Genomic DNA, 15,335 nt, shown 5'->3' with positions numbered 1-15,335 from the left:
AGAGGAGATACAATTGAGAGAAAAGATATTAGTCAGAGATAGAGGTAGGAAGAGAGAGGAGATACTATACAAAGATATGGGCCGGAGAGGTTATATGATGCAGAGATCGATATAAGAGAGAGGTGATACAGAAACAGAGAGAGTGTGTAGATATGAGGCAGAGAGAGTAGATATGATGTAGAGAGGGAGTAGATATGAGAGAGAGAAAGGTGTCAAAATGAAGAGAGATGATACACAGAGCAGATATACGATACAGAGTTCAAAGGTCCTTACATTCGGGCCGATTATCGACAACAAGTGTTCCTAAAGCCGCTCATTCCAACAATAAACGCCCCGCGCAGAAATGTCTGTAATCTGTGGCCTCTCTGTGTAAGCAGGAGATGTGCGGCCAATGACCATGAATGTTACTGGCTGCAGGAATGATTCAGCGAACATGCGGCCCGGCCAGCTTCATTGACTGCGCCATGTAAAGGCACTGCAAGCACTGATCTCACTGATGGGCGCTCATTTGCGTCTGTACACGGCCCCATAATGGGCCGTCTAAAAGGACCTTAATACAGAGAGAGATGACACAGAGTAGATAAAGGATACACCGAGAGGGAAGATATAATACAGAGAGAAGCTGTGATACCACTGTGGCCCCTTTACATATGGAACAGCTCAGTACATTGTTTAGTGGCTGTACCTGGTATTGCTTCTCTCTGGATCTTGGACTTAAAAAAACCTGTCACCAAGACACTTCTATCTAAGCTATCAGCATCATGTTATAGAGCACTAAGAGCTGAGCAGATTGATATATATCTTTGTGGGAAAAGATTCAGTATAACTTGTAACTTCTTGAAGAAAATCCCTGATCATCTGTGATTAGGAGTCCAGTGGGCGGAGTCACTCAGTTATAGAACCACCCACTGGACTCCTTACCATGGAAAGATCGAAGATTTTAAGCAATATATTACAAGTTATACTGAATATTTTCCCATAAAGATATATATCAATCTGCTCAGCTCTTCCTGCTCTATAACATGAGATGGCTACAAAAATGGTGGTTTATGAGGGCACAATCTGAGGTTATTGGGGAAAGATCAGAAACAACATCACAGAATATTACTTAACTGAAAGAGTAGTAGATGCTGGGAAAAAACTTCCAGCAGATGTGGTTGGAAAATCTACAGTAAGTGAATGTAAACCTGCCCGAGATATATATCCTAAGAGGATAAGAAGGGTAATAATAAGGGCGGACTAGATGGACCAGGGGGGCTTTTTCTGCCGACAATCTTCTATATTTCATACAGATTTTCTTTTACTGATTAGTAAAAGAAGACGGATACTGAAACATTCTTTTTTCTGTTTTTATTTTATTGTAGTTTTTTTTTTTAATTTTTTTGTACATTATGGGGGCGGCCATCTTGCCTAAGCTGTGTTTTACAGCATTTAGTGATATGCTTTACAGCAAGCCTCATGGATATAGACAACAGTAGACAGACACTGTCCCCTTGAGATGAATGTGAAACATTACTGAGCACGCTCTGTGACCTGTAAAAAGGTCATCGCACAGGGAGCTGCAATTGTCTCCTCTATCTGCTCGTGTCCCATGACGCTGCAATGCTGTACAGATCACTTTACAGCAGCCTCCTCTTATCACCACAGACACAACAGGAAGTCCCAGCTTAGTTTTACACCTAGTAGTGAGAATGAAAACCTTCCTCTTGCAAGATGCTGCGAGATAGTACAATGGAAAATTTAGGGGTAGATCACCTAAAAAAAAAAAAAAAAAAAAAAAAATTCGAATCAACGGGTGCCATAAAGTTCCAAAGATATTTATTTTACATTCAATAATAAATCTGATGTCTTCCAGTACTTATCAGCTGCGGTATGTCCTGCAGGAAGTCTGCAGTCTGCTCTCTGCTGCCACCTCTGTCCATGTGAGGAACTGTCCAGAGCAGCATCAGATGCCCATAGAAAACCTTTCGTGCTCTCCAGACTAGAAGTAAATTACAAATCTCTGGCACTTTCTGGAACCAGTTGATTAGAAAGAAAACATTTTTTGTTGAACAACCCCTTTAAGGTAATCCTCAGTGCCAGGCAGCTTGTATATATTCGGCTCCATTTCATGTGATATTTTTGTCTGCTCCACATAACCAGCTTGTCTCCTCTTCCTCGCAGCCCAGTGATCCCGACCCCTCCGTCCAGTAAGAGTAGAAGAAAACCACAAAGTCCTAGCAAAAGTGTGTCAGAAGGAAGAGCTTCCGGATTAGATGGCGAAAGTCAGGAAGACGGATCGTGTGTCCGGCCACAGTCCACTATCAATAAAGGTAAGACCTAGTCCATGGTAACCAGTGTATTGTTAAAATTCTAAGGACATATAAAAAGCTTAAAGGGGTACTCCACCATTTTATTTATTTATTTATTTTCAAATCAACTGGTGTCAGAAGGTTATACAGATTAGTAATTCACTTCTATTTTAGTACTTATCAGTTGGTGTATGTCCTGCAGGAAGTGGTGTATTCTTTCCAGTCTTGCACAATGCTATCTGCTGCCTCCTCTGTCCATGTCAGGAACTGTCCAGAGCAGGAGAGGTTTTTTATGGGCATGTGCTACTGCCCTGGACAGTTCCTGACATGGACACAGGTGGCAGCAGAGAGCTGCATGGAGCTGTGTACTGCAGTTCCCTTTAGGGCCGTGAAGGTGGACATCTCCTTCACTCTCATAAAGAATTGGCGTATTATAGGGGCTTTGTATTAAATCCTACAACTCCTTTATAATGAATCAGATAATGACTTATTGTATAAATAAAAACATATTTTTAAATAATTTTTGCTGACTTTTTTTTCTAATTTTCCATTTTTCTCTATATTACAAAATAATCCTGATATCTTGCAGTTCTCATTCTCACCACTGGGGCTAAAACTAAGCTGGGACTTCCTGTTGTGTTTGTGGTGATAAGAGGAGGCTGCTGTAAAGTGATCTGTACAGCATTGCAGCGTCATGTGACACCAGTAGATAGAGGAGACAATAGCAGCTCCCTGTGGGATGACCTCTTCACAGGTCACAAAACGTGCTCAGTAATGTTTCACATTCATCTCAAGGGGACAGAGACTGTCTATTATCGTCTATGTCCATGAGCCTTGCTGTAAAGCATCTCACTAAATGTGGTTAAAAACAGCTCAGGCAAAATGGACGCCCCTCCCATAACATTGTACAAGAAAAAAATAAATAAAATAAAAACTGAAAAAAATGTTTCAATATCCAACTTCTTTTACTAATCAGTAAAGGAAAATCTGGAATTACCTCTTTACAGGTCACAGAGCGTGCTCAGTAAAGTCTCACATTCATCCTAAGGGGAGATGAATGTGTCTATTGCCGTCTATGTCCATGAGCCTTGCCATAAAGCGTATAACTAAATGCTGTTATGCATAACAATGTACCAAAAGTGACAGGAAAAAAATTACAGTCAAAAAATAGAAACAGATTAGAATAAAAGAACAAGTTTTAGTATCCGGCTAAAATTTAGGTGACACATTCCCTTTAAGAGCCTAATCTTTTTTCGCCCACTTTTCTTTGTGCACCTTTTGTTGCTGCCACCATACAAATAAACACAATACATATAAAAAAAAAAAAGTCAAGAAATTGCAAAGATTTGATCTGGAAGTAAAGAAATAACCGTCTACTCCCGGCCAGGTCGTCCTTGCATTAAAAGGAGTTTTTCCTCTCGCTCCAAATAGTGTCGTCAGGTTGAACCCGAGCGGCAGGCGAGGTTAATCCCTTTCACTGCGCAGCAACAAAAGCTCCCAGGCTGCAGACGACTTGTGTCCGGCAAAAATCAATTTCTAATTTGAAGCCAAATCAGTTTTGACTAACAGGGGTTCAGGCCCTATTACTGGGGCTGTATAGTCGGCTGACATTTCAGCGCTTTGTGTTGTGCTCATCGAATTCACCCAGTCATTATCCGGCTCTTCACTCCGGGATGAGGCAGCGCCAATCAATGCCGCCTGCGAGATTGTGCTTTCTGCCTGTAAACTTTCTCAGCTGTATTTATATGAAACCGCTTCCCCGGAGCAGAATTCTCCGTATTAATGAGAATATTTAGCAGCGCGATAAACGGAGCATTATACTGCAATGTAAACCAGGCGGAGCGCAGGTAATGCCTCCTGAGGCCAAGCACAATGGCAATGTCACCATGACCTTCTTAAAGGGGTAGTTCCCAAAAAAAAAAATGTTTCTTTCAAATCAGTTGGTGCCAGAGATTTGTAATTTACTGCTATTAAAAAATATCAAGTCTTCCAGTACTTAACAGCTGCTGTGTGTCCTGCAGGAAGTGGTGTATTCTTTCCAGCCTGACACAGTGCTCTCTGCTGCCACCTCTGTCCATGTCAGGAACTGTCCAAAGCAGCAGCAAATCCCCATAGAAAACCTCTCCTGCTGTGGACAGTTCCAGACATGGACAGAGGTGGCAGCAGAGAGCGCTGTGTCAGACTGGAGAGAATACATCCTTCCTGCAGGGCATACAGCAGCTGATAAGTACTGGAAGTCTTGAGAAATTTTTTAAATAGAAGTAATTTACAAATATTTGGCACTTTCTGACACCAGTTGATTTGAAAAAAATAAATAAAAACAATAAATATATATTATTTTTTTCACCATAGTACCCTTTTTAAGGGGTTGTTTACCAATTCTTTTTATTGTGTCCAAATCAACTGGTTCCAGAAGTATTTGCAAAATATTTGTGTCAAAAATTCTCAAGTCTTCCAGTACTTATCAAGTGTTGTATGTCCTGCAGGAAGTGGTGTATTCTCTCCAATGTGGAAGGCAGGAGAGGTTTTCTATGGGGATTTGCTATTGTTCTGGACAGTTCCTGAAATGGACAGAGGTGGCAGCAGAGAGCACTGTGTCAGACTAGAGAGAATACACCACTTCCTGCAGGACATACAGCAGCTGATAAAAACTGGAAGATTGGAGATTTTTAAAGGGACGCTACACCTGCCAAGCTTTCTATATATTCTGCCTGTTTTTTGCCATGTCCGGCTGAGGATTGGCCATAGTGAATACAGTCTAGTCCTGTTATATCAATCATTCAGGACAGCAGAGAGACTGAGTAATCAGTATAAGATGGGTGGCAAGGAATACAGAAAGGATTTCCAGTGCTGTGAACATTGAGCGTCACTGACACACCTATCTTTTTAGGTTTGGAGACCCTTTAAATTAGGTAAAAATCTGTGTAAATCTTCCGGTACAAAGAGGAATTAGAATTGCCTATAGGTAGTAGTTCACTCCAGCTGTTTCCAAAATCTTATGTCTTCTTTACCTGTCTTTATCCCTCGCAGGTTCTAGAAAGGATGCCGCCACCTCTCCTGCGGTGAACAGTCCCAGGACCGAAGGGACATCAGCCGAACCCAGAGACCTCTGCAGGTAGGAGTCACGGCCTGTGATGTCTGTCATCCCTAACAGGACTCTGCTCTAATATAGATGAAATCTGGTGACACAGAGTACCTGCAGCCATATCCATACAGTCTGAGACAGAATATATAAAGTCCATGGAGATAATGTCCCTGGTTTAGACTCAACAAAGGGCTAAGCAATTGTAAGTGCTGAATTCACCATAGGCTTTATCCATGTTTTCCAGGACTCCCTAGGACAGTGGTAGGAAATCTTGGGTCCCCATCTGTTTCAAAACTACAACTTCCATCATGCCTGGACTGCCAAAGCTTTAGCTTTGGCTGTCCGGGCATAATGGGAGTTGTACTTTTGCCGTAGCTGGAGAGCCAAGGTTCCCTACCCCTGCTCCAGGGCTTCATCCGACTTGTCCAGTCGTGAAGATTAAAATGCAGCGTGTTTGAGTTTGGAGAATGTTGCCGAACACCAACAGGTCGGCATATCTGCTCAAAACTAGTGCCGAGCCATGATACCAAGGGACTATGCATCTGTTCCTTGTAATATGCTGTCCACTGCCTGTTGTTAGGGGAAACCTGACTCTAGGAACAGCTAGATCAGGACAGATTGTAAACTGACAGTCTGCCTGCTGAACATGATCCACACTGTTCCTGAAAGGTAAATCCTGTCTAAACTCTTGTGTATATACCACCGCCTTTTTCTGTATGTCTATAGTGCTGCAGTAATCTCCCTCTGCCCCTCCTCTTAGCTTCTCTGCAGCATTTGGTGTTTACCCCTTCCTTGCTTTACTGCTGTTTCTTTCATTTCTGATCATATAGCACCTTGCAAACCCAGCTCATCAAAAACCCCTTCTCCACCTCCAACCTACCATTGGTGGTAGTGTACTGTGTAAATCATCCCCCAATCCGGTGCCGGCTCTTTAGTCCAATGTGCTTTCACGACCACTGTGTCATGGCACACAAAGTATATGCTGAGAATGGCCAGAGAAGTAAGGGAAAGAAAGTCCTGTTGGTGCCCTACTGGCAAACACTACTGGCTGTGCTCTAGGTCATTGAAATTAGGAGAATGTGGAATAGCTGTACACCATCAAGTGGATTTTATAGGGGCTTAATGGGATTGTTCAACAAAAATCTTTTTCTTTCAAATCAACTGTTGCCAGAAAGTGCCAGAGATTTGTAATTTACTACTTTAAAAAAAATCTCCAGTCTTCCAGTACTTATCAGCTGCTGTATGTGTTGCCAGAAGTGATATATTCACTCCAGTCTGACACAGTGCTCTCTGCTGCCACCACTGTCCATGTCAGGAACTGTCCAGAACAGGAGAGGTTTTCTATGGGGATTTGTTACTGCTCTGGACAGTTCCTGACATGGACAAAGGTGGCAGCAGAGAGCACTGTGTCAGACTGGAGTGAATATACCACTTCCTGCGGGACATACATCAGCTGATAAGTATGGGAAGGCTGAAGATTTTTAATTAGAGGTAAATTACAGATCTGTATAACTTTCTGACACCAGTAGAATATATATATATATATATATATATATATATATATATATACAAATAAATAATATATATATTTATTATTATATATTTATTATTATATACTATTTTTTTAAACTGGACTACTCCTTTAAGAGATTGTGGAATAGCTCGGCACAATGGGGGGACTTAACAGCAATGAGAACAATAAAATTACTCTTTACATCTGCGAAGGGTTAATCTATTAAAACCCACAAAGTTTTTTTTTTCAACCACTTGTGAGAAGGAAGGAGCGGCTAGTTTAGCATTGCGTCCTCTGGACAGCGGACATGGTCCCCCGGTTCCTACGGCTGGGTGGATGGGAGTCCCCATGTTGGCAACAACAATTTTTAAAATTTTCCTTCTAATATTTTGGGGGTCAATGTAACCAAAGTGCGACACAATCCATAGCGAGTGCTATCATGACCGAGGTCTGGTGTGCGTATTAATATTCAGCAACTTTACAGCCGGCTTTGCCTGTCATCTATGAACGGCCATGGTGGATGTGGGGGGGGGGTGAGGACGCCGGGGTCTCTGCCTATAAATCTATTTGTTTATTGCCTGTCACTAGAAATCCTCCGTAATTGAAACTTACCTGGAATTGAGACGTTCTCCCGGCGTATGGAACAAAAACCCCTCTTTTGAATATAAATTGAAAATCAAGTCTGGGTAATTGACAGGAACAGTTACCTCGATCCCATAATCCTGCCTTATTGGGATTGGCTGCTCGGGCCCTTTCCAGCCATTTGATATAAATTTAAATGCATTACTTTTGAAATGGAGCATAATTATATTCCGGAATATTAGTTCTCGCTGGTGGCGGCTTTTTTTTTTTTTTTTTTCCTTTCTTGCCCATTTTCATCAATATTTCATTCCCGTATGGGATGAGAGACAACCCCCCCCCCCGAAATGGAGACAGAACGGACCCTCTAAATTCATTAGAATGGAGGCGGCCGCAGTCCTTCTCCTCCTCCTGTATAGAGAGGGATTGTGATAAGAGCGGAATTGTTCCCGACTGGACGTTTGATACGGCGTGTCAGGGTAGGAGTGCCGCCGCTTATCTGTATTACAGCTGCATGGAGAGGGGGAGGAGGGGGCGCTCCAGCTGCCATTTAATGAATACCAACAGTAAGTTTGGCTCTAGTTGACCTAACTGTACGGCGTCATTCATCAGCAGGTTAATGCGTTCTGGGGGCACATTGGCCTGTACGGCTCAAAACGTGGGATTTTCTACAGTATTAAATGTTTTAAAGGGATAGTTCACAAATCAGCTGGTGCCAGAGATTTGTAATTTACTTCTGTTAAAAAATGTCTTCCATTACTTATCAGCTGCTGTATGTCCTGCAGGAAGTGGTGTATTCTCCCCAGCCTGACACAGTGCTCTCTGCTGCCACCTCTGTCCATGTCAGGAAATGCCCAGTACAGTAGCAAAAACAAAACAACTAATAAACATTGAACCAGAAAACCTCTCCTGCTCTGGACAGTTCTTCACATGGACAGAGGTGGCAGCCGAGAGCACTGTTACACTGCTTTTAATCCAAGATCTGTCCTGGGGTTTATTCGGCAGGTGACGCAGTTATTGTCCTAAAAAAAACAACTTTTAAACTTGCAGCCCTGTGTCAAATTGGTGTGGCATAGAGTGTCTGTGCCCTAGGCCTGCACCGCCTCTTCATCCCTCTCTTCATCCTCATCATTTGGAATGCACCTAGAACAATTTCACCTGTCTGAACACTGCACATGTGTTTGGATCATTAAGGCAGTGTTCAGACAGGTGCTAATTAGGAGAAATCCTGCCTGGGCCATTCCTAATGGGGAGGAGGGGCGGAGAGGTGGTGCAGGCCTAGGGCACAGACACTCTAGGCCACTGCAATTTGACACATGGCTGTACATTTAAAAGTTTCTTTATTAGGACAATAACTGCATCACCAGCCGAATGGATCCCAGGACAGATCTTGGATTAAAAGCAGCTGAGATTGTGAGTACAGAGTCGCTTTAACCTCATAGCTTGTAGACGTCCTATGTCAACATATGACCAGCAGAGGGCGGCGGTGACGCGAGAACCCCCAAACTGTGTACAAAATTCCACGAGAGTCCAACATCCGTACAAGATTAGGTAAAAAAAAGCCAAAAGATTTACCAAGTTCCTCGTCTGTTTATGTAGATTTATGCTGCAAAGTGATTAATAAATCAGCATCTTAGTTTTGCGGCGAGGAGGTTTCCCCGTGTCCTCGGCATACCAAATTTTGTTTCCCACTTGGCAATCTTTACGCGGAGATAATTTATCGTTTCCCGAGAATTTGAAGGAAAGAGAGAAGAGAGTAAAAAAAAAAAAAAAAAAGCAACAACAAACCTTGAACTTTACTTTAGTCCAACTTTTTTCTAAAAGGTGGCGAGAGAAGGAGAGGTGGGGGGGGGAGGGGGGAGTGTGACATTTGCAGTCCTGACGCGGTGAAGGGGGAATGTCAGATTAAACTTGTTTCTTTATTTTATTATCTCTTCAGTGAAAAGTGCAAGTAGCCAGAATTGACCGGTGCAGCTCCATATGCAGGTGATAAAAGCCGGCATCGCTAAATTAATCTCCCACTTACCGCGGGAGCAGGTCGTTAATTGTCCGCTCTGCTTGCTGTCGATATAATGTGAAAATTTTCATTCCCCATTCAAGACCGGGGGAAGGTTGTAGCCGAAAATGTTAGCATTTGCATTTTTATTTGTTGATTTATATAAAGGACAGCCTCTCCCGGCAATCCATCACTTTGGTGACACCCCGAATATGAATAATGTATTGTGGATTTGGTGGTTACAATCCGTAATAAGCGCCGGCAACTCGGGCAGAATCTTAACTAACCCGGCAAATGTAATATTTATCGACTCATAAACTTTATTGCTTTCGAGGTTCAATAATACTGACCATAGGACATTAATATCACTTATCCCGGTTTTATTTAGGGCAGTTCTGCAAAATAACCAGTCTATTTAACGCTTACCGGAAAATAATTTAAATTTACAGCGGCCGACGAGCCGCACGGAAAAGCGGTTAATTGTCGGAGGACTGCGCAGAAGCCGACGTCCTGCTGCCGCTCGGTCACCTTACAGTTTTACTTACATTTCTTCATTAGACGTGAATGAGTTTTAATGTACTCGGAATAGTGTGTGTGCTGGTAGAGGGGGGGGGGGATTTGTTGATTTTTTTTTTTTTTTCTTTTTTTTTTTCTTTTTTTTTTCCTAGCTGTGTTAACATTGTGAATCTTAATAAAGCTTTGTTGGCAACAATGCATCTTATTAAAGAAGTTAGAGATACTTCCAGAGACAGCACCGCTCTTGTCTCCAGTTCAGGTGCGGTTTCCAGTTAAGCTTCATTCACTTCAATGGAACGGAGTTGCAAAACCTGCACCCAAACTGGAGGCAAGGGTGGTGCTGTTTCTGGAAGAAAGTGACCATGTTTTTCTAATGATGGATAACCCCCTTTAAGACTACTGTAGCCTATACTATGTCCTAAGAACTAGCTTCTTCCAACTTTACTCTTAGGGAAAATTGTAATGGCTTAAACACCGATCAGCCGTAACATCAGTACTAGAGATGAGCGCTACTCGAGCTTGCTAGATTGTGATCACTCGGCATTTAAAGGGTACTTCACTTAAGAAAGTTTTAACCCTGTTCAGTCCTCATCCATGATCCAAGCTTGTGTGTAATAGGTTTCTATTTCATGAATCGGGCCATTTGTCTGCGGCACATCCTTACACCCTGAAGCTGCAGAAACTCCTCTCTTTCTTTTCCACTCTGTCTCCACTTCTCTGTCCTCCCCCTCCCTTTTGAGACAGAGGTCACATGATCTCTGTCTTCTGTTGCCAGGCAAGCTGTAACACCTCATCTGTAACCTCACTCACCACTGACCAACAGGCGGGAAAACAGTAAAACAATGTCAGCTTCCTGAGCAGCATAGGGGAAAGGAGACACAGTTGTTTCATCTCTCTCTGTTTCTAATCTAGATAGTTAGATATTGTGTTTACAGTGTAAAACAGAAGCAGATTGAGCCAGCGGTGTGCAAAAACTACAAGATGAGGTAAATACTTGGCAGTGGGCTCTAAGGGGCAATGCATGCTGGGAGATTATATCCAAGATGGCGCCAACCAGGAAACAGACTGGCCTTTTAGAAAAACATGTAATTCGGGAACAGTGGTGTCTAGAAAGACGGTAGATGGCTCAAAATACTCAGGGGGACTTGGTAAGTAAGATCACTTCATTTTTTAGCTCTTGGGTGGAATACCTCTTTAAATATCAGTGGCTGATGAAGTTGGATACTTATGGCAGTATCCATGTTTCACACTCCAGCATGCTCTAGTTGCACTTGTCTCTAATCAATACCAGTGAATAACATGGGAGTGGTGGCTCTCGGGTGAGATATATTGGACAGGTCGTGATCAGTCAGTGTTTTGGTGGAAGCGGGAAGAATGGAGAATCTGAGCGAGTTTGACAAGGGGCACACTTCTATTGCGGCTGGGTCAGAGCACCTACCAAACGTGCAACGATGAAGAATAAGCGGTGACCAGGGACAGCTCAACTTTATTTATGTAGATTGTAAACTATATATATATGTGGACACAAGTTATGAGTTATCACGTTGCACATACATCGCAGCCCCCAATGAGTCAACGACTAATTCCTCTCGGCTACATCAATATATATTCACCTCTGGTAGGCAGCACTCTGACAGATCTGGAATACGGCCATCTGCTGCCCTATACATATCAGTGTTCTCCATAAATGTAATGCATAGCCGGCGGTGAGGGAAGGACTTGCATGGTCTGTATGTTGCCGCATGATAAGAGTTGATATTTAGAGGTCACAGCACCTGATGACGGTGGGAGCCAGATACCACCAGCTTGAGAAGACGACGTGCGGATACGTTTCTTTTCAATCCTACGTATTAAAGGTTTAAAATTGGAGAAATCTGGTTGCAACTGATATAATATTATCTTAAGTTTCAAAGGTGCCATAGCTTATTACAGATCTCCCGATAAGTGGAAGAAGAGAAGTCCAGGATCTGGAGGGTTAAGTAGGTGTGCGGCTCAGAGGAGGCTTAGAAGACTGAGCAGATGAAGGAGATGTATAGGCAGGATGTATGGGATTATAGGTGTTGTCTCATCGGGGGAAAAGGCTGCAGGATGGAGGTGGTAGGAGGGAAACATGGTCTACTTAGAACTCAGGGTATACTTAAGGGATGGGGATTAGAGATGAGCGAACCGGGTTCGGGTTCGAGTCGATCCAAACCCGAACGTTCGGTATTTGATTAGCGGGGGCTGCTGAACTTGGATAAAGCTCTAAGGTTGTCTGGAAAACATGGATACAGCCAATGACTATATCCATGTTTTCCACATAGCCTTAGGGCTTTATCTAAGTTCAGCAGCCCCCGCTAATCAAATGCCGAAAGTTCGGGTTCGGATCGACTCGAGCATGCTCCAGGTTCGCTCATCTCTAATGGGGATCCTTCGACCCTCTAGTGTCTCGCAAAATTGCAGCTTTGGCTGTCCAGGCACGATGGGAATTTTAGCTTTGCAACAGCTGGAGGGTTGTAAGTTCCCCATCCCTGTATACTTGATGCCAAGGTCCCCATTCACACAATTGCCCCTCTTTCTGTATCTGTCACCTCTCTTCTTGCTCATCTATGGCATATCTTATCACTGGAACCAGAGGGCGAGTTTCATGTTGGCCTTATCAGTAGTTCATTGCTTTGGGTAAGGCTCGTCATGGGGCGATGAATAATGTGGCCATGCTTGTTCGGATTCTGAAGAACTACCTCCTTGCCCCACAGGGCATCCCTGGTTAATAGGTTCCTGGTACTGGCTCTAATGTGTCACCAGGCTATGCCCAGTATACATGCTAGGGAAGCTCTTTAAATGCATAAGTCAATTCTATGCGAAGTCACCTATTCACTTGCCAAAACCCATAAGGGTGTCATTTTCCCATCCATCAGATCAGTATACAGGTCTCGGAATACCCTTTAGGCATTGTCCGGAACATGGGTGTAGCATATCAAAGAGGCCAGGCTTGTGGCAGAAAAAAGATTTGCAATATTTCTTGTGGTTAAAAAGTTATCAGCACAGAAAATTACAACAACCACGTGATGGCCAGCTATTTAAGGCGTTCAATGTGCTGTCCACGGTGCTGAGCACAGAGCTGAAGGCACTGGATCCAATTGTTGTGAAACCACATGGGAAGTTCAGGTTTTGGTCATCAATTCTGAGACAATTCTGGTCGTCTCTGATACCCTGCATGACCACCTTCCTGTTGGAAGGACTCTTGATCCAAGACGACGGCCATGTTCCAGACATAGCTTAAACTATAGCGCCCCCCCTACTTGCTGGGGTGTTCTGAATTTTCTATTTCTTTTTCTGCAATAAAAGGGTGTCCAGAGACTATATCTGTAAATAAAACAGTGACATCTAGTGGCGAAACTTTAGTACTACTTTCATCACCACACAAGTACAATAAGTACAGACTTTTCCGAAGGGTGTATATAACTGTAACACCGGTGGTAGGACACCACATATACCTTTTTGAGGTCAGGGGTGAATATACTAAATGCCTCAGAGATGTGAATGGAACCTTGTTACACTGCAAGGAATGAACAAATCTTACAGTGCGAAAGTCTCCAACCTTCTGGTTCCTTTATGATTAAACCATTTCCAAGCCGGATTTGTAAGTGGTTTGTGAGCCTGAGCGCCCCCATTGTAATCTTACCAGCACTTCACAGGCGATTAAGCAGATAACCGTAGTTCTCTTATCCAGACTACTACTTTGTCCTTCTTCCACTTCAGTTGTTTCCATTGCTAAAACTAGAAGACAAAATAGATATGTAATATAATACTTGTGCTTACGGTGTGGGAGATACTGGGAGCACTCTTCAAGGTTGAACAATGTCAGATCATTTAGGGCAGGGGTCCTCAACTGGCGGACCGCGGTCCAAACCCGGACCGCGGCGGCCAGCTGTCCGGACCCCGGCTGCCGCACTGCTCCCTGCACAGTAAGTATCTATGAGCGCTCGTAACGAGCGCTCATAGATACCGAGCGGCAGCAGCACTGACAGAGAGAAAGCCATTGGCTCCCTTCCTGTCAGTCACCTCTCAATGGCCGCAGCGGTCACTAGAGGCCGCGCTCCCCCTCTGGTGTCGGCGCTCAAGTGACGTTCCTGCGCCGGCAGGGAGAGCGGCCTCTAGTGACCGCTGCAGTGCGGCCACAGGAGAAGGAGAAGAGGACGTGTAGGACTTAGGTGAGTAAAGTCCTTTTTTTTTTTTTTTTTTAATGCTATATGGGAGGGGGGAGCGCACATGGGGGCTATATACAGGGGGAGAGCGTACAGGGGGAGAACCCACAGGGGGCTATATACATGGGGAGAGCCCACAGGGGGCTATATACGGGGGAGAGAGCACAGGGGGGCTATATACTGGGGGAGAGAGCACAGGGGGGCTATATACAGGGGGAGATAGCACAGGGGAGCTATATACTACAGGGGGAGAGAGCACAGGGGGAGAAAGCACAGGTGGGGCTATATACAGGGGGAGAGAGCACAGGGGGGGCTATATACAGGGGGAGAGAGCACAGGGGGGCTATATACAGGGGGAGAGAGCACAGGGGGGCTATATACAGGGGGAGAGAGCACAGGGGGGCTATATACAGGGGGAAAGAGCACAGGGGGGCTATATACAGAGAGAGAGAGAATAGGGGGGCTATATACAGGGGGAGAAAGCACAGGGGGGCTATATACAGGGGGAGAGGGGGGAGAAAGCACAGGGGGGGGTATATACTGGGAGAGAGCATAGGGGGGCTATATACTGGGAGAGAGCACAGGGGGGGCTATATACAGGGGGAGAGAGCACAGGGGGGCTATATACTGGGAGAGAGCACAGGGGGGGCTATATACAGGGGGAGAGAGCACAGGGGGGCTATATACAGGGGGAGAGAGCACAGGGGGGATATATACAGGGGGAGAGAGCACAGGGGGGATATATACAGGGGGAGAGAGCACAGGGGGGATATATACAGGGGGAGAGCACAGGGGGGCTATATACTACTGGGGGAAGAGAGCGCACAAGGGGGCTATATACTACTAGGGCAGTCAACCCCTGTGTACCTAATTTCAAAGGGCTGGTGAGAGAGAAAATACCAGTTTTCCCACTAATAAGCATCAATTCTGTATGTAAATAGTTGAACAACGTTTGTGAAAAGTAACAAAACACGTTTCCTACTGATGTTCAGCTCGGACCTTCACCTGACAATAGACCCTGGTAAGTGGACCTTCACTAAAAGTTGTTGAGTACCCCTGATTTAGGGTATATGCATATGGGTCAGACCTGCCAGAACACCTCACTTTGGGGTACATATTTTATGACAGCTGCACCCCTGGCATATGCCAGGGAGAAGGTGCGGGTTTG

General features: G+C 44.3%; 1 protein-coding gene across 2 annotated transcripts in view; it reads left to right on the top strand.

Annotated features, from left to right (window-relative positions):
- Positions 1-15,335, top strand: part of KIAA1328 (KIAA1328 ortholog) — a 110,965-nt gene that overhangs the window by 84,849 nt on the left and 10,781 nt on the right. For both annotated transcript variants that reach the window (XM_069963265.1, XM_069963266.1), the window contains 2 exons: positions 2,164-2,312; positions 5,322-5,406. In XM_069963265.1, coding sequence (XP_069819366.1) covers positions 2,164-2,312; positions 5,322-5,406 — 234 coding nt within the window. The remainder of the gene's footprint in view (positions 1-2,163; positions 2,313-5,321; positions 5,407-15,335) is intronic.

The sequence above is a fragment of the Dendropsophus ebraccatus genome, chromosome 3 (genome assembly GCF_027789765.1).
Source record: "Dendropsophus ebraccatus isolate aDenEbr1 chromosome 3, aDenEbr1.pat, whole genome shotgun sequence".
Lineage (NCBI taxonomy): Eukaryota > Metazoa > Chordata > Amphibia > Anura > Hylidae > Dendropsophus > Dendropsophus ebraccatus.
Note: the sequence above shows the minus strand (reverse complement) of the source record. Positions and strands in the feature narration are given on the sequence as shown.